This window comes from Phodopus roborovskii, unplaced genomic scaffold, assembly GCF_943737965.1.
Source record: "Phodopus roborovskii unplaced genomic scaffold, PHOROB, whole genome shotgun sequence".
Taxonomy (NCBI): domain Eukaryota; kingdom Metazoa; phylum Chordata; class Mammalia; order Rodentia; family Cricetidae; genus Phodopus; species Phodopus roborovskii.
In genome coordinates, this window is record NW_026126517.1 from 35,287,024 (window position 1) to 35,310,655 (window position 23,632).

Here is a 23,632-nt window from a genome sequence, read left to right on the forward strand (position 1 = left end):
TATTCAGATACCTTCAGTTCCTTCCTTAATTACATGTGTGTACAGGGCTTTAGTTTAACCCTGTGTGATCTTCTTAAGTTCCTTCTCTACCTCTTCCACAAATGCTGGGAAGTTTTGATCCATGAGGCATAAGCGCAGAAAGGGGCCCAACTCTTCTGCTCCCCATGAAGATTGCTCATAGGCTAGGGGCAGCTTCTCCGATGCCAGAATAGTCTGTAGGGGTGCCAAAAGAGGTAGTTGCAGGTGGGAACACTATTCCAAATGATATAACACAAATTCAAAAACACATACTGAAAACTAAACTGTTCCTGGCTTTACACAAGTGTTTCTGCACTTAGGTTTCACTTGATAATTTTACTCTCTCCCTCTGGCACACTTTATCACCCAGGCTGGTCTCAAGTCCATGGTCCTGCTTCTATGTCCCAAGTATCTGGATTATATAGGTAGGTACTAACTACTTAATGTGAATGTGTCCAGCTCTACATTTTCTGGATATACACAAAAAGTGAGATAAACTTGGATCTGTTAGATGTATTGAGGGATGTACCTATAAAGTTGAGATCTGGATAAGATCTGGATAATGACCATTATGCTACTAACATTCTTCATGTGGAAGTTGGATTCTGAATGAAAGAAATAGCTATCTACCTGGGGATGTAGCTTAGTGGTAAGTGGTAGAATACTTGCACAGTATGGATAAAGTGCAGAGTTTGATCCTTCACATTACCAACAAAAGCAGGGTTGGGGGAAGTCATTGTAAATGGACCATCCAAAGAACAAAAATCATGCACTTTTTTTTGGGGGGGGGATTGTTGGTGGCCATCTGAGTAATTTGACAAAACATGCAACCTCTCCTACAATGAAAATACAGGATATTTTATGGCCTTAAGAAAATCTCTTTTGCTGTTGATGTTTATGAATCTCTTCTCCAACCTTCCCGTTGCCTTTTCAAAAATGTCATATTTTTGATTAATAAATCATAGTGCAAAAAATCATAGTGCAAACAGTCCCTTTTTAATGAGTCTCAGTCCCGTGATTTCTTGACTTGACAATGGAATAAAAGTAGTTTGTATTCAGTAGACATTGCACTTCACCATCTGTCCTTTCCTTGGACAGCAACATGAGAAGTCTTCTCTGGTGATGCAGATAGCACAGGGAGCTCTGGCTTCCTGTCCCAGGCACAAAGGTCAGCAGCCTGTACTCCATGCTTATGTTGCTAAGCTATAACATTCCAGAGTTAGGTGTTTGAAACATTTAACTATTTCGTCTTAGAATGACTTGAAGGCATAGGCAGCCCATAATAGGCTTTTATCCTCCTCTGTCCTTGAAACTAGGGTGTTCATAGTAAATGCTCTGGAAATGGTTCCAGGGCCTTCTTTAACAGAGCCCATGTTTAGAAAAACAGCAATAGGGATTTTCTTTTTTCCTTCCTTTCTTTCTTTCTTCCTTTCTTTCTTTCTTTCTTTCTTTTTTTTTTTTTAATGTCTTCCTCCTACCTTCCAATGCTCTGTAATTGAGACTATAGTTCCTGCAGGGCCAACTTTCAGGCTACAGAGTCCAGATTTGGTTTGGGTATTTGTTTTAGAATAGTTTACAATCTTAATTCCAAAATTAAATTATTTATTTTATTCTTTTGGGGAGGTGGTGATTTAAATTTTTTATAACACAGCCAGTTTCCTTCATTTCCCTATGTAGACAGGCAGTCTACACATGCCATCCTGTGTGCTCCAAGAGTAGGGTAAATGGTCCTCTTACCTTCTGTTAATAATACTTTGTTTTGTTTCTATAGTAAGAGAATGAATTGGGGTACTATTTTTAGGGACAAAACCCAACACAGAAATACCTGAGCTAGCTGTATCACTGAAGTCCTTCCTTCCAGAGTGCCAGTGCCCGCTGCCACACACATCTGCTGCTCAACAGAGACAGATGCAGTTAGAGGAGGGGGTTAGAGATTTAGCTTAGTGGAGGTAGAGTCCTCAGCTCCAAGGCTTCACCTTCAGAGCCAAACAAATATACAGAAAACTCACACTTAGGAGGGACAGTCCTGGTCAGGCCCTACTTGTTCTACCACAGCACTGGTGATCTCAGGCTGATGGGCAGTTAGAGCCTTGTTAGCCACCACAGCACACTTCTGTCTAGAAGACCCTTGCATTACTCAGGACTATCACCCAAGGAAGCAGGAGTACTGTATGTGTGTATGGGCGTGGAACCCTTTAGGTTTGTTCATGAATCGCAAATGCAAAACAGGGAACCCCTGTATACTGTGAGACATTTTTAAAAAGAGAACTTTTTGTTTGTTTGTTTGTTTCTTAAGACAGGGTTTCAGAGTAGCTCTGGCTGTCCTGAAACTCATTCTGTAGGCTTGGAGATCTACCTGCCTCAGTCTCCCAAGTGCTGGACTTAAGGTATGTGCCACCACCACTGGGCAAGAGTACATTTTAATGATCTCATTTTGAACATTGTTCAGTTCTGAGTTTTTTATTAAATAAAATTCCTTAGATAGTTCTAGCAACTGTTTGTATCTACTTTATCCCAGGCACTGAGTGTACAGGATGGACATTAGATGAGTAGGACAGAGGCTCCATTCTCTAGAATGCCATAGTCTAATAAGAGCCAAGCAGAAGTGTGCTGAGCCAGTGTGTGAGCTTTACCCAGGAGCTCATCACCTAGTACATCCATGGGCTTGGCCCTGCTCTGGGAACCTGTAGCCACACTGCTAATCTTGAGGATAAGAGTATTCCTGTACTAGGTGGGGACTGAGGGTATAACAGAGAAAGGGAACAAATTGTTCTCTGAGGGCTCCTCTTGTCCATCACAAACATGTCTGTCTGCCAGAAGCAGATTGCTCAGCCTGCCTTCTGTGTGGAAGCTGACTTGCCAGTGAGTTGGTTACAGAAAACCAGACTTGGAAGTACCGCCTCCCCTCTCCAAATAGGGATGGATGCACAATGAGAACTAGTGGATACCAAAATAAAAAATGGGAAAAGGCCAAGGCAGGTGTGGGGTGTGGGTGGGGAATTCAATTGGACTATGTAGTCAGCAGTCCTTAGGAAAGCCTACTTCACATGTCCAGGTTCTACTGTTTCTCTGTTACAGAGGTCAAACTCTGGTGACCCTCCATCTCTGCCGTCAGTGCTTTCCTAGGACACCTATCAGTTTAGCTCACACAGTGAGAAAAGTCAGCCAAAATACCATCCCCCAAATGAACAGCAGCCAAAGGTAGCCAAACTCAGTAATCTGCTGGACTCTTGGACTCAGGTGTTCTACCTCACCAGCAGAAAGGAAGGCTTTGTGCACATAGTGACACTTCATCTACCTCTGTGCTCACTAAGAGACAAGGTCATAAGAACTACCACCTTCCTATTTGCCCCCACTCCCTGCCCAGCCCTCTCCTAGGGTCTGGTGGGTTACATTGAGCCCTGGGTTGAGAAACACCTGGTGAGGCCACAATTAACAAAATTACAAGGCTGAAGAAAAGTAAAAACTAAAACAGGCCAAGAAAATGACTCAAGAGCTTTAAATAGAAAAGACATAGAATTATTCCTATCTCCATAGAAGGGAACACCTTAGACTAAAAAGACATGGTATTGGTAGATGATACACCTGAATGCAGCAATGACCCTCAACTTTTACGGTAGACTAAGCATGTATCAAAATTTGTATGCCAGAAGTTGCTGGTCAGTTCAGGAAATGTTTGATCTAAGACAGGGTTGCTCCAGGCTGTGCTTCAGGGGCTTCACCTTGCCTTCTGATCTGCTGCTTCAGCGTGTTTCCTGCTCCTTCTGGATGCAGGAGGTTCTCATCTTTGCCCACTGGCAGGAAGAGCTGGCAGCAGTGATTGTGGTGGACAGTGTGGTTTCTGTTTTGTTTGCCAGGCACTGTTCGATGCTCCCAGCATTTCTCAATCACCATTTCACAGAAGAAGTCCTTGGCTTGCATGAGATCACACAGCTAACACAAAACCAGGTCAGAACTCTAACCCAGCTCTGTTCAGATACTAGAGCGTATGGCCTTTGCATAACATCAGGCTATTTCAACTATCCAGAACACCAAATTATAGATGAAACAAGTTCCTGAAAATAGACTCCATACTTTTAGGACGTTTCTACCTAGATAGTCTGGGTCCAGCCTTTAAAGTCAGCACCCTAGAGACTTAGCTTGCTGTTCCAGCTAACAGCCACAGTCTGCACGTGTTTCCACATGGTGTAGCCATAACTTGTCTTACTTGTTTATATATACATAGGCAGCACACACTGAACCATAGCAGTGAACATGAAATACCCTGACACTGCAGCCACCTGTCCATTTTGCACTTGGATCACTTTCTTTAGCTATTCAGAATCTTCAGGCACCATACATTGGCCAGCCTATAGATACTGGTTCAGTCAACTACACCTAACTTCCAGATGTTAACACATTTTGTCACTTGTTCATAAAGGATAAATCACATTCACTTAGGCTTAGGAATGTCTTTTGGGTCAGGAAGGCCTGGCACCTGTGTGATACTCAAGTTTTCCAAGATTCTAATTTCAGCTTAGACTTTAGGCCCAGCACACTGTAATGTTAGCACTCTGGTGGCTGGGAAAGGAGGATTGCAGTTTAGAGGGTAGAACCTAACACTAAAACCATGACCTGTTACTGTCAGGAAGTAGTGTCCACTGTTGTCTAGACTGAAAGGCCTAGCCTCCCTCTGGAATACTCTTGAGAGCTGCACTGCTCTGGGTGCCCATGGCTCTGGGAAGGACATGACTTGAGCACAGAGGCAGTTTGGCTGCCAGTGCCATGTGTCTTGCCCGGGTGCTTTCCAGAAACAACCAGCACTCATCCAGTGTGGACCTATTTTACTCTGCATGCCTTGTGAAGGAAGGCACTGCTTGCCTTTGTAGTGTCAAGAGCCTGACCCTCCAAGGCTTTTGGGCCTAACAATGCAGACAGTAAAAGTGGTAGATAATGTTTTATTTACTGTGATGAAAATGGTCTTGACCTTGAGGGTCCCAGTGGTCAGGCTTTGAGAATACCTGTTCTGTGATGACATTGGAATACAACTGGGGCTCCCTGTCTTATTTCTTCATGTTTAGGCAGCTAATTTAAAAGTATGAACCTTGAATTTAAAAGACCACTTAATATTAGATACTTTTAAAACTCTGTGTGTGTGTGTGTGTGTGTGTGTGTGTGTGTGTATACATACATACACTCAACAGTACATGAGTAAGGAGGCTAGGAGCAGTTATTGGATCTCCTGGAGCTGGTATCAGAGGTGACCGAGCAGCCTGGTGGACCTGACAGCTCCACCTGGGTCTTCACAGTGCATTCCGTCAAGTTTCTTGTGTAGCCAGCACATGAGCACTCACCCCTTGATGCAGTTGGTCCTTCTCCTGGCTTTCTCCTGCCCCCAGTGGGCCTGGGCTCTGGCGAAGCTGCTGGACAATGTTGTCAGGTGCCTCAACGGTGATGTACTGGGCCAGGGTCTGCACACAGCTGCAGCAGCGCTCCAGCGCCTCTTCGGTGGATGCCCCACTAAACTGTACACGGAACATGCGGCTCTTGCTCTGTGGGAAAATCAAGTGTCATGTTGTTTGCTGTGGGGTCTTCTGGTGAACGCACTCTTGTTTGTTGGGGCAAGTCAGTACAGAAAAGCCAGGAACTTGTTTTTGTGCTTTATTAGAAGCCTTTCCTCATGCATTTTCCTTGGGCAACTGACACTAACAAACTGGACTTCACTCTACTGACTTGAGTGGTAGGTTGTCTTGTTTTAATACAGATTTTACAGTTGGTATTTTTAAATTTTTAATAAAGTTTTAGGTTAGCATATAAAATAGCACAGCATCTAATTCCTTAAGTAGAAAAATCTGAAAATAGTATATGACAGTCTTGGTTCAGCATAATGTTTCTGAATGGGAAGGGAAGAGCGGCCAGGCCCGGGGATGACTCTGTGACTAAAGAGCTTGCCATGCAAACAGGAGGACCCACATTGGATCCCCAGCACTCAGGTAGGAGCCAGGCATTGCAGCTCAGACTGTGATCATTGCACTGGGGAGTGGAGGCCGGAGGGTCCCAGGGTCTCAGTGGCCCCACAGCCTGGCTGAAATAGTAAGTGCCCAGTTCAGTGCCTCAAAAAAGGAAGTGGAGAGAGGCTGAGGAGACTGAGCTCTGGCCTTGATGAACACCCTGTAGGCCTGGACACTTACACAGGATGGTGATGGGCGAAAGCTGGCTGCATCATCAGTGAGGTAGTGAGTGAGCTCCTGGGGAGGAGGGCACAGGCAGATGCTCAAAGCTGTGCACCTCATTAGTAACTCTAGTGCCCTTTCTCCTTAGGACACCATACTGTCACACAAGTCACATAAAGGGAAAGCCTTTAGTTTCCTATGTGAGTTACACCCTCCAGCCCTCCAGCAAAATGACAAATGTGAGACAGGTGCAACTATAAACAACTCCCCCTCCCAAACCTATATGTGACAGTTCATTAGAGTTATGACTGTTAGCTTAAAAACAGACCTGGGTTGTAATAACATAAAACTGCTAGCAATGGTTTCTTTCTTCCAGGTTAGTACTCTGTCTGGATGAGTCAACCTACATAAAACTACCCAAGCAGCACTGAATGCAGCTTTTCCATAGGAACAGCAGGTGCTGAGATGACCACCCTTTTTACTATATAAAAATATGTAAATCTCATGTGTTAGTGTTTATTTTATATGTGCATTGGTGTGAAGGTGTCAGATCCCCAGGAACTTGAGTTACAGACAGTTGTGACCTGCCATGTGGGTGCTGGGAATCGAACCTGGGTCCTCTGGAAGAGCAGCTATTGCTCTTAACCATGAAGCTATCTCTCCATCCCTGTGAAAACACTTCTGACCTCAGCAAAATTATGAAAGTTCCTAGAAGCCAATTGTTGCTTTTCCCTGGATCAATTTATTCTGTTTAAATAAAACTCACCAAAACAGAGCCAAAGTCTTGGACTGTAGGGAGTGTGCAGCATGCCCCACCCCCTCACCACCCTGCTTCTACTTGTATTTCCATTTACTTTGAGGGTGAGTTAACTGCCATCACTCCCTTGGACATCTTTTGTATCCTGATTTGTTAGAAGACATCTTAGAGCTCTCCTATATAATACATAATATACAGGTTGTATTTTGTGCATATTTTTAAGCTACAGGGCTGTAGCCTAATTTTCTATTCAATGGGTGTATAAAAATAGAAGTCTAGCTCATTACTTCTGAAAGCTGGAGCCTATCCCTTTATTTAACTGGCCTCCCACTGACAGATATTCAGGTTGCCCCAGTCTTCTCCTATCGCAAACCACACACAGAGCTTTATAAAGTCTGAAAGCATCTTTGTATTAAAAATGCCTAAATGCAATTTGCCCATGTGCCTATTCCCTGTGCCTTCCAGCACCGAGATGTTTATTCATTTTTATCACATAATAGGTAAACAGATTTTCAAACTTGCATTTCTCTGGTTATAATTGAGCTTGATTTTTCTTAAGCTTCCTAGTTTGTATTTTTATTTTGTGTGTGCTTACTACTGACTTTAGCCCTGGAATCTTTTGGGGTGAATGATTTACAAAGTTATCAAGTCATTAGAAGTGGCCTTCTGTGAGGAGAGGAGATGGTATGTTAGCCACCCAGTTTCTCACTTGGTTATCTTGAACTCATCCTACTCTAGGCGCTGTAGGAAGATACCTGTGCGGCCATTTGCCCTTAAGAGTTGCAGGCACCAAAACCTGGAACTTTGCTGAGAAGCTGCAGCATAAACACAGCAAATGAACAGGCACAAACACCATTAGCAGTTGTGCCTCTGGTTGGAGCATGTGCAGGAACTGGTTTAGACACTTAAGGCTTACTGAGAGGGAAAGCCTTAGGTGATGTCTGTGCCTGCCTTCCCCACCTACATCTAAGTTATTAGGAATTAGCTTACTATCTGGAGCCAGAAATGCACCTCAGTGCAAGACCCAAGCTGAAAGCAGCGCACACAGGGAGACTAAAAAAAAAAAAAAAAAAAAAAAAAACAAACCACATCTTCATCTTCGTCCTCACTCACTGCCACCAGGCCAACCAAAAGGGGCGCTAGGACGAGACTCTTGACATTTGTTTTCAAAGATCTTTCTGGAAACAAAAGGGTCTTTTAAAAAGTTTATGTGTGCACACACGAGCCCACAAAGGCCAGAAGAGGGTTTCAGATCTGGAGCTGCAGTTACAGGCAGTTGTGAGTGAGCAGCCAAGTGGGTGCTGGGAACAGAACTCTGGCCTTCAAGAGCAGTGAGTTCTCCCTGTCTGCTGAGCATGTTTCCAGCTCCAAGGAAAACATTCTTAAATTCACAAACTGTCAAGACAGTCTCTGCTACACTCAGGGAATTACAGTATTTGAAGTGGTTCTGATGGAAGTAGATCGTTTCAAGTTAGGTAATAACAGAAACTCCACTTTGCACAGACCCCCTGATGGATGGAGTGGGTGAGGCTGAATGCTGGCTGTCTCCACTCACCGCAAAGCAGGGCCTTTTCTTCCCAGGGGGGGAGTGGACTCAGCAGTGCTGACACCCTGACAAGCCGCTCTACAGCAGCTCATTGTCACCCTGCCGGGATGATGTGCTACCCCAGTGCCACACAGCCAGGGACGCATCAGAGAGCTCACACACCTCTTGTGCTTTCCTATGAGGTCCTAAGAATATAAAGCCACTGCCAAGATTTCACCAAGATCTCAGCTGACTGAATGTCTGAACTGTCAGAACGTTGAGGACAGGAAACCTCCATGCTGAGGGATCATCTGTTCAAACTGCAGCCTGATCTTGAGGCCCAAGAGATCAGACACTAACACTGGAGTGTTGAGAGGTCGGGCCTTTAGGAGGCCATCAGATTACAGAAGGTCACTGGGAGAGACTAGACACATGCTTGCTCCCTGGTTCTTGCCCTATACCACTTTGAGATATTTGTCAGCAAGAAGACCAAACCCTTTCGCCTCCAGACTGCAGGCTATATAAACCCTTTTTCTTCATGATGTAACCTAGCCGGTTATTTCATTATAGCAATGGAAAATTGACTAATATGTTCAGAGAACAAGTTTCAGTGTATTTGCTTTGAAACCAATAGATAATTCTCAAAGCCCCAGCTGGACAAAATCAACAAAATTTCTTTAGTGAGTTACTGGGATGAGAAATGAAGTTCACACTGGTTTGGACTTACTCCTTTCATCCAAAGTTCCCTTCAGATAAGAATTAAATGTCTGCTGTTAGCCAGCTGGCCATTGTTCCCACTAGTGATAAGAACCGTTCAAAGGAAGGAGACCCACCTCACAAGCCTATTTTATTTTAGTCTGTGTATCCTGCCTGAGGAGAGAAAAACTACAATGTTTACTATCTGAAGAATATAAACTATGTTAAATTTCTGCTACAGGAATGCAAACTTTACCTCTATTTGTCAATTTAAACAATAGTGTATGTTGCATAGTTCTTAGCAATTAAAGTGATCCAAAGCAAGAAGCTAACTAAGACAGAAGGCAGAAGCAAGCACTAGTTATGTGACATTAAGCAGCAGAAAAGGGAAAAGAAATAGGATTTTGCTAAGTGTCAGAAGTATTTGGGGAGGCCTGCAAGACAGCTTAGTGTAAAGACACCTGCTGCTAATATACCCAAAGGCTGCTTGCTTCATCGCACCACAATGACACTTGCTCAACTATGTTCATAGTGGCTTTCTACAGAAGAACCAGAAATTGGAAACAACCTAGATGTCCCTCAACAGAAGAATGGATACAGAAAATGTGGTGCATTTACACAGTGAATTATCACTCATCTGTTAAAAACAATGACATCATGAAATTTGCCATTGAATGGATCTGGGAAAGAGGAGAGTGAGGGAAAGAAACTGGGAGGAGAGGAGGGAGGGGGAAACTATAGATGTAACACATGAGAGAATAATAAAAAAACAAACTGACTCAGAACACTACCTGTGAACTGCTCATGTAGGCTTTCTTGTTCATGTACTGTAAAAGGCTAAATGTCAGTATGAATATAAATGTGACAGGGAAGTATTTGTGGGTCCACTGTGGGAAGTTCCATACTATTGCAATTTGCCATCCACATCCATAACAACTGACAAGTTAGAAGTCACTGAAAATCCCTATAGGTTCATAGACCCCTGAACTCTGTGAGGTTTTTGGGGGCCTGTGCTCCACGTTACGATCTGTCCCTGGGCTCTCCTTTAGTTCCTAAGGTTTGTGAGTTACTTAAAAATTAGCACCTTTCCTCTAGATATCATTGTTACATGCTCAGTGGATGTTAACAAACTGCTTTCCATGGTCATTTTTGAAGGGGCGCCATCTAGGTGATGAGTTTGTATGTTTCTCTCCTGAGGATTAGCCTTTACATTAAACACAACTAGCAAACAAATAAAAAGGAATTTTATTTTTTAAAGATTTACTTGAATTATTTACTTATGTGTACATGTATGTGGATGCCCACAGAGGTTACAAGAGAGTAAGATCCCCTGGAGCTGAGTTAAATGTGTCTGTGGTTTGTCCAAGGTGCCATCCCATGGGGGTCAGAGTGTAGCTTATGGGTGTGGGTTCTCTCTTTTCATTTTATGGGTCCCACAGATTGGACACAGGCTCTGGTAGCAAGCACCTTTATCCACTAAGCCATCTTACTGGCCAGGGACTTTGTTTTTTTGTTTTGAGACAGGGTTTCTGTACATAGCCCTAGCTGACTTGGGGCTCACTATGTAGACCACGCTGGCCTTGAAGTCTCAGAAATCAGCTTGCCTCTGCTTCCTGAGTGCTGGGATTACATGTGCACCACCACACCCAGATCTTATTTTTTAATATTATATTGAGAAAAAGTGAACACACATATTCAATGAACTGTCAAAAATACTCTTTTAAGCAAGCATCTAACTCACCAGACACATAATACCAACCCAGTGCTCAGAGCACAGAAGTTGCACAGCCCATATCTACTAGCCAGACTGCACACCAGGGGCAGCTCCAGCTCCCTTTGGGTTTTGCTTACTGGGCAAACCTTTCTTCCCATCACTGGTTCACCCACCCAGAAGCTCCCCATACCCACCCTGCCAAACACACAGCAACAGGAGGAGTGGGGCATTAGTGTAAACATGGCTGTCACACAGCTCTGTGTCATCTTACCTTTATCGTTGTTCCAAACAGAAGACAGTCTACGCGTCTTACAATCTTCAGCCAGCTCTTGCTGCCAATGAGTGAAAATCCTTCCTGAAACAGCAATTAGGTGGGGTTAGTGACAGAAGCAGAAAGGGGCACTGCATGCAGTGTTGCTGTTTCCTATGAACAAGCCAGTACTGATTCTTAATTCACACCCATGAAGAAGCAATGCCAACAAATGCTGAGGTCAGCATGATGGTTCTTCACCCCTTTGTATTAAAATGATACCAAAGTAGTAAACACTACATTCATGCTTGCTGTAAAACACTTCTACACTTCCAGCTTTGCCCAAACCACCTCCTGTTCCCAAGAAGCAGGCTTCACTATTCTTGTTTTTGAGTTTATGAGACCCACTGCTAACATCGTGGTGAGATTCCTCATCACGAGAGCCTCATTGCCCCAATAATAGGAAACATGAGGCATTTGTTTTTGTGAGTATCCAGTTCTTTACATCTGATGGGAGGGGGAGGGCAGCAGAAGGCATCAAGTCTCAGAGTGCTGAGAGGGCCTGGCACTGACCGCAGAAGGGGCATCAAGGACCCTGTAGTCTGTAGCTCTTAGCTGCCAGGGCGCAGCCTGAATTAGAAAGAGCAAAACCTTCTTGTGGACAGTTTCTTCACCTGAGAAGGTCAAGAACTCAAAGGCCACGTAAACAAGAGGAAATGCCCTTGACCATTCCAGCCTCCTCAGTTTCGCTGTCTAAATCCCTAGTGATAAAGTTTTCAACTTCCTTGGAAAGTCACCAATATTTTCTTTTAAAAAAACAGAACAGGAAGTCAGGCAAAGTATTTACGATTCCTCCTTAAAAATTTCTCAGCCTGGCATGGTGGCTCACACCGACATGCTCAGGAGAACTGAGTCAGGAGGATCGCCACAGGTCTGAGGCCTACCCAAGTTTCATAATAAGACTTGGTTTCAAAAAAAAAAAAAAAAAAAAAAATGAAAATTCTCAGATCAGTAAAAAATGTGTAATTATGACACACTAGATGATAAGCTGTTTTGGGTGGCAGGCTGTGGAGAAGGTATAGAGTACACATTAGTGCAGTGGTTATGGGGAACAATTTGAGAATACTGATAATGCAAATGTGTCCATTTGCAAATAGTCCAAGTTATGGGGACACATAGGTCAGCCTGCACTCATTCTGACATGCATGGATAGGATAGGCATTACTGCATTAAACTTGACTGCATTTATTTATTTATTATTTAATTTGGCAGGAGGGAGAAGGTGAAGGGGTACCATCATGCAAGTGTGGAATTAATTATGATTGGCCAATGCTCATATATTACTGGCTAGCTCAAAGAGGCCATCTTGGGGATCAATCTCCTACCATATGGGTCTGGGGACTGAATTCATGTTATTAGGCTTAGTGATAGGCACCTCTGCCCACTGAAAGGTCTCATCGGCCCCTGATGCATTTCAAAGATTTTATGTGTATGAACGTTTTTGCCCACATGTATATATGCATATCACATGCCTGCAGTACCTGCACAGTCCAGAAGAGGGCACTGAACCCCCTGGAACAGTGATTACAATAGGTTAGTTGTGAGCCATGTGCTGGAAACCAAACCCATTTCCTCTGTCAGAGCCATTTCCTCTGTCAGAGCCATCTCTCCAGGACTCTTCCTCACTTCATTGTTAAAAGTAAGAAACAACTCAAGCACACATCAAAGACAGACTTAAATTGTTTAAATTTAAACTTAAAAAGTTTAAATTGTGGATGTTGTGCAAGGTAATAACATAACAGCTATAAAAAAAGAATGAAAACTCCATCAGTGTTGTCCAATAGAAATAGAACTTGAGGCACATATGCAACTTAATTTTTCTAGTTATTATTTTAGAAAGATACTGGCAAATGTCATTTTATGTTTTATATTTTGTTAATAATTTGATTTATTATATTTTACATAAAATATAATTTAATAATTGATTTATCCTAATATATGAAAACATCAAATATGCAGAAAAATAAACTGTTAAATAGTATTTTTAAAAATTATTAAAATTGGTCTGTGAAATCCAGCATGTTCTATACTCATTGTGGGTACTATATATTTTTCCTTTATTATTGGTGTGTGTGTGCACGTGTGCACATGTGCTCTGGTGCCATGGTGCACATGTGGAGGTCAGAGGTCAGCCTACAGGCATGGTTTCCCTCCTTCTACCTTTACAAGGGCTCCAGGGGTCAAATTCAGGTGGCTGGGTTTATGCAGCAAGCCCTTTCTTGCTGAGCCACATTACAGCCACAAGTTAGTTAATGTGAAAAGTAGCTCTAAAAACAAGTAGGATTTAAAAAGAAAAATTTTATATCACATCCACTTTTAAAACTATATATTGGAACTAAATGATACTTGAAAGCCAGGTCTTTTTGCTGTTGTTTGCATTTCATGCCCAGCCTGTCTGCAGTAGAGACTGGAGTCTGGCCTGTGCCTGACTCTACTCTTTCTCCCTTCACACCCTGACCGCCTTTGTTTTGCTGGCCTTGGGCAAAGTACCCCCGAGGTCCTTTGACCAGAATGGCACTGGATTCCAAGGGGCCCTGAAGTGCACGTCTCTGTAAGGGCAGTTGCCCACAATGGCTCTCCTGCATGATGTACTATACATGCCATTTCCAGAGTCTAGTCACCCTGTGGTCCTTGATCACCAAAACCATACCTAATGCTTGCCATGGTGGATCATATCTGTAATCCCAGGACCTGTGAAGCTAAGGCAGAAGGATTACCATAAACTCAAAGCCAGCCTGAGTACACAATGAAGTCTAGAATGAGCCCCAATCTCAAAAAATAAAACTCTTCATAAACAAAGAGGAAGCCATCAAGATAGGTAGCAAAGGACCCAAAGACTTGCATGCTAAGTCCAGCTGTGAATAAGCTAAGTCCAAGAATGGCCACAAGGACACCTTTGCCTTCACCCTCCCAGGTTTCTTTCCCTCACTGAACCCCCACACACACATACACAAGGTCTTGCTATGTAGCCCATGCTGGTCTCTAAAACTTGGGGTCCTCTTGCCTCAGCTTCCCAAATGCTGAGATTACAGGTCTGCTTCTCCACACAGCCTCAGGTACCTCCTGGCTTCAACTTTGCTGGCCAGTGTACGCCAGTCACTACCCAGGAAGATGTCATGGCAGGTAGGGTCACCAGGACTCAGCAAGATAAACCAGCTTCAAACCCATGCCAAGTGTGACTTTCATGAAAATGACAAAGCATTCCCACCTGCTACAAAGACCTCGAATCTGAGGGAAGCAGCATAGAGACTGTGGTTACAAAAATAGCTTGATGACTAACCGCTGGTAACCCTCTCAGCCCCAGATCTGGGTGCCAAAGACTTCTTGCTGAAGCAGGCACTCAGGTGCCAGGGGATATATTTACAAATGAGATCCTGCCCAAAGCTGCAGGGATGTGTTTCTACTCACTTCGGAACCTCCTGGTTTATGAGGTTCGAATTACACTGCAAACAGGAAAAATATTCACAACAACAGAGTCTTTGTAGGACGCAACAATGTGAGGGAAGAAAAGGGAAGCAAAAGGAATTAGGGTCCTAAAAAAGTGTACTTTCAACAGTATAACCAATGATTATTAAGTTAATAAAGAAGACCAATGAGATAGGCAATAAAAATAATTTGTAACTGAGTCAGGATTAGAATTTAATCTAAGACCTAGTTGTGGATATTTCTACTTCATTAAAAAATTTGCAATGTTGTGACAGAGAAGGAACAACAGTCTAATTCCTAAAGGGCCACCCCATTCTTCCCTTGAAAACAACATCATGTCTCAGACTGATGATCACATCCAAGCTGAGATGCTCCTGGTTTTTGCTTTTGGATGCTGTGCCTGGTGTATACACGCACGCACGCACACACGCACGCTGAACCACAGACAATGTAAAGGTAAGACAAATAAATAGTAAATAGTGACCACATGTAAGGTCCACTATGCAATACTGATTACTCCAGTCATTCATGTCAATTACTGGAGTAGAGTCAAGAGGCTGGATCATAAATACCTACCTGCTGCAGGACCTGCCACGTATGCTCACCCCAACAAAGCCTCCTGCTTTGTGAGTGGCCTTACATGGTAACTGCAGGGTGAGCCTCTCTCTGGCTCTCCACAGGCTGTGTCCACAGGCATTCTTTCCAAGCACTGTGTTACAAAGCTTTTATCCCTTCCAATAAAGCCTGAAGACACAAGAGATCCCTTGGACTGTGAGAGTTTTCCAGACCACAGTCTTACTCCTTGTTTATTCCCAAATGAAACCTTTTGCTTGGAGATCTATTTTCTGTTTGCATTTTTTGAGACATGGTCTCATTACACAGTCCAGACTGCCCTAAAACTTCCAACCCCTTGCCTCCACAGATTCATTGTTTTGTGTTCTGTAATGTAAATTTTCAAACATGCACATAGGAGTAGAGAAAAATAGCACAATGAAGTGATCTTCTGGCTACAGCTGTCATTACACTGCTCATGTTAGTTCATTTACACCCACTAGACAGCCACTTACTCCCTGGATCATTCTTTTCTGAAGCTAACATAGACGTCTGTAAATATCACAGGCTATATTTCTTCAAAGCTAAGGTCTCTTCTTAAAACATAACCATAAAACCAATGTTTAAAAATTAACAATTCTGCCAGGTGGTGATGTCACACACCTTTAATCCTAGCACTCAGGCAGAGGCAGGTGGATCTCTTGTGAGTTCGAAGCCAGTCTGGTCTAAAAAGCGAGTTCCAGGACAGCCAAGAACAGCTAAAGCTACATAGAGAAAAACTGTCTTGAAAAACCAAAACCAAACCAAACAAAAACCCAAAAAAACTCTTTCCTGCCTTTGATACTCTCACATTTCCCTGTCTTCTGGGGCTTTTCTACATTCCTTCATTTTCTGAAAAGGTATCCAAATAGCATCCATACACTGTGACACAGGGCAGGATATGGTGACATGGGCTGCTGTGTCCCTTTACCCATGCAGACTTCTCCATGTGTCTGCTTCTTATTTTCCCCTGCAGTCTTTGTTGAGCTGTTCATCACCAGATCGCTAGATCAATGACAGAGGGCTGCCGAGCAAATACTTCAGGCATGTGGGTCTCGCATTCTCCAGGCCTCACATGAACTCAGGCCTGTAGTGGGAAAGCAGTCATAGGCAAACGTGTGTGGCTGCAATCTAACAAGGCTTTACAGGCACTGAAATCAGAATTGCATAGAATTTTTCATAGCTCACAAGATATTATTCCTTTTGGAATGCTTTTTAACTATTTGGAAATATATAAACTAGGGGCTGTATAACAATTTGATCCTTAGAATCCAAATAAAAAAGCCAGGCACAATGATACATTATAATCCTAGTCTGGCAAGGAGCAGACAAGTGGACCCCTGGGCTGGCTAGCCAGCTTGTCTAGCCTAATCAGCAAACCTAGGTCCCAGTAAGACACCCTGCCTCAAAAATAAAGTGTATACCTCCTAAGGAGTAAAAGTCACGGTTCATGGTTGACCTTTGGCCTCTACTTGCAGACATGTTCACCCACACACATTAACACACACACACACACACACACACACACACACACACACACACACACACACACACACACACACACAGGCATACTACAGACAAACAGAAAACAAAGGCCACTCGGCCCGTTGTCTGTTGCTTCCCTAGACTCAACCTTACTGAACACTGCTCTTGTATCTCCATGGATGCTTTTCATCTATATCCTGTCTCCAATATTCCTTCTAGAGCAAGAAGTCTGTTCAGATTCAAGCTTATCATCTTTCTTTGGATTTTGTTACTATAGACACATCTTGTCTGTACTTGTATGTGTGAATTAACAGTTACTATGAGCATTGCCTATACTCACTAATTCATTAGAATTTGGAAAAAAAATGGTGTTTTTATTCCTTCACTTATGAACTTGAATATCTATGATGAGGAACTTTCAGCCCAGCATGGTAGCACACATCCATCATTCCAGCACTCAAGCAGGTAGAAGCAGGAAGGTTTCAGACTTAGGCCAGCCTGGACTATGTAGTGAAACACATCTCAAAAATCAAAATCAACCAAACAAAAACACAGAAGAAGAAGAGATCAGAGCTGTGGAAATAGCTCAGTCAGTAAAGTGTTGGTTTAGGACCTGGATTTGATCCCCAGCACCAGTGGTGTGTGTCTGTATTCTCAGTGCTGAGGAGGCGCAGACAAGTGGCTCCCTGGAGTTCACTGGCCATCGAGCCATCTAGCTGAATCAGAGAGCCTCAGGTCCAGTGTAAGACTCTAACTCAAAAAATAAAGTGGGTAGCTCCCAAGGAAAGAGACTCAAAGCTGACCTCTGACCTCTACATGCACATATGCAAATGCATGTATGCATATATACATTTTTAGAAGATTCTTCATCAACTACTCTGATATTCTAGGCAACGACAGGAAAGGCAGGGTAAATGCTTGCTTTATCTCTCATTTTTTTGGATTTCAAGATAATGGTTATGGTTCCTTACTATTCTGCAGATAGCAAGGACTTCCACACTCTGAAACATAACTCTGAATATATTTGCTGTTCAAACCACTGTAGCTATTGATGCTTTAGTGACCTGGGTGGTGAATAAAGACCGTTTTAGAAAAGTTGACTCCTGCATCCTATGGGTGTGACTTTGATGACTTCACAGTATGAGAAATTCAGCTGCCTCTGCTGCTTCCTACAGGTGATGACACAATGCTGTCAGTCATGACTCCATCCTGGAGAGTCACAGGAAGGCCAGGCCATCTCATTTATTGGCACTATCATCCATATGCCTTTCCATTTGCAGTTTCACTGACTTGGTTTCAGAGAGGAAACTAGTAGAAATTTAAAAAGCCATCATGCCATTTCTGCCTAAGGTGGTCACAAATTCTACTCATTATAAACAACTTAAGACTGAACAATTGCTGGAAGCATTATTTACACACCAAGGGAAACGGTGGAGCAGGATTTCAGGACCTGAAAGGGGAAAAGCAGAGTAAGTGAGCTACACTCACTAAGCTTTGTGCTTGGAAACAATTTCCTGACTGAAGCCAGGCATGCTGGCATACATCTGTAATCTCAACACTTGGGAGGAAGGAATATCAAGGCCAGCCTGGGCCACATAAGATCCTATCTCAAACATTTTAAAAACATGTATAGATTGTATTATATGTAAATGAGTGTTCTGCCTGCGTTTATCTATGTGCATCATGTGCTATGTCTGGTGTCCAGAGGTCAGAAGAGGGCATCGGATTCCCTGGAACTGGAGTTACAGATGGTTGTGAGCCACCATGTGGGTGCTGGAAATCAAACCCAGGTCCTCTGTAGGAGAAACAAATGTCCTAACCTCCTGAGCCATCTCTCCAGCCAATCTCCCATCTCAAAAATCTTTAAAACTTAGTAAGAAAAAAAAATCAGACTGCAAGGAAAAGGGCAACCTACTGAGCTGGTAGCCTTGAATTGAGGAAAAAGAGACGGGAAAAACTGAAGTGGCTAGAGCTAGATACAGGATTGCTGGAAGAGCAGACCGCTCTCTGGCAGAGCTTCAAAAACCTGCCTCAGGAGTCCTGGAGTCTCTGGCTGACCTGCAGTCTGAGCACTGCAGATGCGATACGAACCCTGTTCAAGAGCAACCTTGCAATGAGAAATAGCACCAAGGAGACAGTCATCAAGTCCCAGAGTCCCATAGGGGAGAACTGGTCTGCAGCTAGGGCTGAGAGGTTTTCCGGAATGCAGAAGCTGTTCAAGATACAGCACATCTCAAAATGCTGCTGAATTAGCTGCAAGGTGAAGGCCACTCTACACCCACCCCAGAGAGAATCAACACAAGTTTCCAAACGGTCAGACTGGTAAGTACTTTGACTACTTGCCTGAATCCCCCAAAAGTCTTTTAAGGAGCACAAAAAACAAGCACTTCACAATGTAAGGATCATGTCTAATCAGAAATCACCAACAAATGCAATATTAGATTGCTTAACAGGCTAACAACAATTATTCAGTCACAGAAAAATGAGCCAACAACAAACAAATTGCAGTGCTGAACCCATAGACAGGGAAGGATGCTTAAAAAGCTACAAATGCACGTGCTCAAGCATTAAAAACAAACGAACAAACAAAATGGGACCCGTGGTTAAGAGGGCAACAAAATATGGGATCGTGTGTGTGTGTGTGTGTGTGTGTGTATTATGTATGTATTTTGCTGGCCAACTTGGGAAGGGTTATCTCTGAGGATAACAAGTTATTTATATTGATGGTGGGGGTAGAGGGCACCCAGATGACTTTCAGTTTATGTAAATTAGACATCAATAAAGAGAAGCTGCCAACATCTTCCCCAAACCCTACCCTGTCATTTAAAAGACAAGTTTAAGGCCCTGAGTAAAGAAGAAGGTGGTATGTTGTGAGTGAAGGCAGATGTGACTGGAAAAGTGCAGGGCACCCCACATGGCTGCAGTGCAGGCTGAACAGAGAGACGTTTCTCAAAAAGGCCTTCCTGTTATGCTAAAAGGTTAGAGACCAAAATGATATCATTTTTCTATCTTCTTACAGTGGGATGCAGTATTTTTTTAAGTTTTAAATACTAAGCTCATTGATCCAAATTTGTCTTCAAGAGTACTTGTTCAGCTCTATAAACAAGTAGCAGAACACAGAGCAGATTAAATACAACCTCCCAAGAATGAGAAGTAGATCTAGTGCTCCTAGATCACAGCAGCACGCACACCATGTTTCCTTTTCCTTTGGGCCAAAAGAGAACCCACAGAACCCATGCAGAAGCAGTGCTCAGATGCACTGGACAACGAGCAAAGAACTGACAGGATGGACAGAAATCCTGCTTGAGTGGCTCAGAGACACCTCCAGCTCAAACCACCATGGCCAGAGCCGTGGTCACCATACATTCCTGCTTCCAGCCCTGGCTCTTTTGTGAATTCCTAACCACTCAGAACGAGGGAGGGAGGCCGCCTTCAGAAGGCTGAAGAGACCAGAAACCTTACATCTCTCACACCTCACATTTCTGAATTGCTTTTCCCTTGTCCACAGCTCTACCATCAAGCCCTTCACCCACGCTGACACTGCCATTTTCTTTCTTGATTTACTAAGGTAGCCTTCTCCATCTTCCCTAGGTCTCTTATGTCCTCTTGCCCAGCCCTCCTATCCTTACACACCTTCAAGAGGTAATGTTTCTATCTCAAATGTAACAGGCTGTCACTCACTGGCTTGGAATCTGTCAATAGCTTCCTATTTTTATTGATAATAATAAAATCTCTCATATGACCTGCAAGGGAATACACAGGAAGAATGAAGTAGATGAACACTGCACACCTGACCCATAAATAGGAGATGTGGAGATCATAAACTTCCATCAAGTCCCAGGAGCCTTCTCACCCTGATGCCTCTTAAGACAAGGAAGGGCCAAGGTCGCAGAACAACATGTCTAGTGCTGTTCTCAGCTCTAAGAAAGGAATGTGAATCTAAGGGGTAGTCTCATAAAACACCAGGGTGTTGGCTGTCAACATCTTCCAGAACATTCCCCAAGTACACCACTTTCCTGGTATTGAGCTCTCCACCTGCTCTGCACTGCACTGACCTTAGTTTACTTTCTCTCAGTAGCCTGAGAGCAGCCTTACCTCCTGGGGAGACCTTTCTCTATCTTGGCTTTGGCTGTTAGGGTTTAGCACTCCCATGGAAATCTAGTTTTCTTTGGACTTCTAAAATCATAGAAGTCCATGGTGGGTTGTTTTTGGGCTAACTGCGAGTGTCTATCTATAAGCTCTCAGAAACTCAGAATCAGAAACTAATTCTGTTTGTAGCTTGAAGCTACAGAAAGTGTCTATATTCAATTCCTTCTTAGTAAAACGGATTGGGGGAGGGGGCTGTGAACACAGCCCAGTCAGTAAGTTCTTGCTGGGCAAACAAGATCTGAGTTCAGGTCACCAGCACTGACAACTGACTACAGTGGCAGCATGCAACTGTAATCCTAGCACCAGGCGATAAAGACAGGAGGATCCCCAGACTTTCTAGCTACATAGACAATCATCAGGTATAGTGAGAGACCTATGTCAAAAAGCAAGGTGAAGAACAGTTGAGAAAGACACCCAAAATCAACCTGTGGCCTCTACATGAACACATGCCTAGTTCATATACATGGGTATGCACATATACACAAAACAAACAAAACACATTGTGGGAAATATAAAAGTAGATATTATTTGCCCTTAACAGAATTTCATATTCATGAAAGGTTACCCACACTTAGCTCAGCAGCTGGGTGTCTTAGATAGGTTTCTATAGCTGTGCTAAAACACCATGACCAAAAGCAACTCGAAGAGGAAATGGTTTATTTCATCTTACAATTTGTAGTCCATCATCCAGGGAAGGCAGAGCCTTAAAGGAATGAACTGAAGCAGGCACCATGGAGGATGCTGCTTACTCTTCTTGGCTTGCTCCTCTTGGCTTGCTCAGCTTGCTTTCTTATAGCACCAAAGACCACCAGTGAGCTGGGTCCTCCCACACCAATAATCAAACAAGAAAATGCACCACACAGGTTTGCCCACAGACCAATATCAATATTCTTGAAGTTCCCTCTCCCAAAATTATTCTAGTTTTGTCAAGTTGACATAAAACTAGCAAGCACGCTGGGTATGCCAAAGGCATATCCTCCTCGTGGTTCTGAGGGCTGAGACATCTGGAACTGGGAGCGGGTAGGCTATACGAAGGTCTGGTAAAGGTTTACCTCTTGGCTGGCAGAGAGCTACCCACTCGCTGTGCTCACATGGTCTTTCTTGGTGAATGTTTGAGAGGGTAAAGAGTTCTCTGTCTTCCTTTCATGACGTCATCCATGCCTAATCATGTTCCAAGGCCTGACCTCCAAATAGCATCACACTGATGCTTAGAGCTTCAGTATATGATGAGACCTGATTCAGCTCATAACATTCCCTAAAAGTCAACTGCCAATATACCTTGAGCAATTGAAACTTTAGCAACCCAGCAAAAACACAGATCTAACTATATTTGTTGAAATGTGGATACATTAAATGTAAAAATATAAACGTAAGAACTTGTTTCAAAAAAGAAACTCCAAGACCTAACTCCAAATATAAGTTGTTTTAATGTATTAACACCTTTTAAAAATAATCTGGCCACCTCCAGACCCACATGTCCCCACCACACACGGGTGCTATAAGCCAAGCCACAGCCAAAAGACCCTGTCACCCTCCTGGCTCTGGACCTCAGCTATTCAGCCCCTGGATCCTAGGGGGTAGCCCTATGTGTACCACCCTGGCCCCAGCCCACTCTGCCTCTAGACCATTATGCCCCAGCTGCTCTATGCAGATGCTGCAGCCCTGGACCCAGACTCAAACCACTAAGAAACAAACACCAACCCCACTCCTCCACTGAGGCTCCTGCCCCTTGACACTACCCCTGGTCCTGCCTTCAAAGTCTGGGACATAAATTCACATCAAAAGACAATCAATATTCTAACTCCGTATGTCCAGGTTTCATAGCAAAAATATAAACAGTATGATAAAACAAGGCAATATATCCCCTGCCCAAATCACCAATCACACAGTAATGTTCCTCAAGGAGAACAACTCAGACAAAACTCAAGACACATAATTCAAAAGAGCAACCGTAAACATGCTCAATTCATTAAAAGCATTCAAAGAGGGCACAGACACCAGAACGGATTTTAAAAGGATGGGAATAAAACGACTAAGAGCCAAGAAAATTAAAACAAACAGCTGAATGAGGTAATAAGGACAACCCAGGAATTTTTAGTCAATTCAATGAAGAGATTTAAACTCATGAACAAAAATATGGGAAAACTTGGCACTACCTTGAAAAAGCCAACTTATGAATTATAGGTGTAGAAGGAGGAAATATTCTAGGCCAAAGGTATAGTTAGTATTTTGAATAAAATCATGAAAGAAGTGGGGTGGTGGCAGCACATGCTTTTAATTCTAGCACTCGGGAGGCAGAGGCAGGTGGATCTCTATAGGTTGGACAGCCAGGGATGTTACACAGAGAAACTCTGTCTTAACAGCCCCCCAAAAAAATCATGAAAGAAAATTTCCCAAATCTATAGGGAGAGATACTCATTTAGGTAGATAAGGCCCACAGATCATCAAACAGACAGGACCAGAAAACAAACCTCCTACAATATATTACAGTTAAAATACTAAAATCACAGACTAAAGATAGGGTGCTGAAAGTTGTAGGGGAGAAGTGCCAAGTCATGTACAAAGACAGCAGATAACAGCTGATAATTTAATGGAAACTTGTAAAGCCAGGGGTACCTGGAAAGAAGTATTCCAAGTTCTAGAAGATCACAACTGCTAGCCCAGACTATTATACCCAGAAAAACTATCAGTTAAAATTGAAGCAGAAATAATGCCAGGTATAGTGGCACAAATCTTTAATCCCAGCACTCAGGAGGCACAAGCAGGCACATCTCTCTCTCCCCCTCCCCCCTCCCCCCTCCCTCCTTCC

At 43.3% G+C, this 23,632-nt stretch overlaps 1 protein-coding gene across 1 annotated transcript in view; it reads right to left on the bottom strand.

Moving 5' to 3' along the window:
- Positions 1 to 54: 54 nt before the first annotated feature.
- Rec114 (REC114 meiotic recombination protein) overlaps positions 55 to 23,632 on the bottom strand; it is an 83,872-nt gene continuing 60,294 nt past the window's right edge. Inside the window, 4 exon segments of the mRNA XM_051197402.1 lie at positions 55 to 213; positions 1,844 to 1,957; positions 5,352 to 5,549; positions 11,134 to 11,217. Of these exon segments, the coding sequence (XP_051053359.1) occupies positions 55 to 213; positions 1,844 to 1,957; positions 5,352 to 5,549; positions 11,134 to 11,217 (555 nt within the window).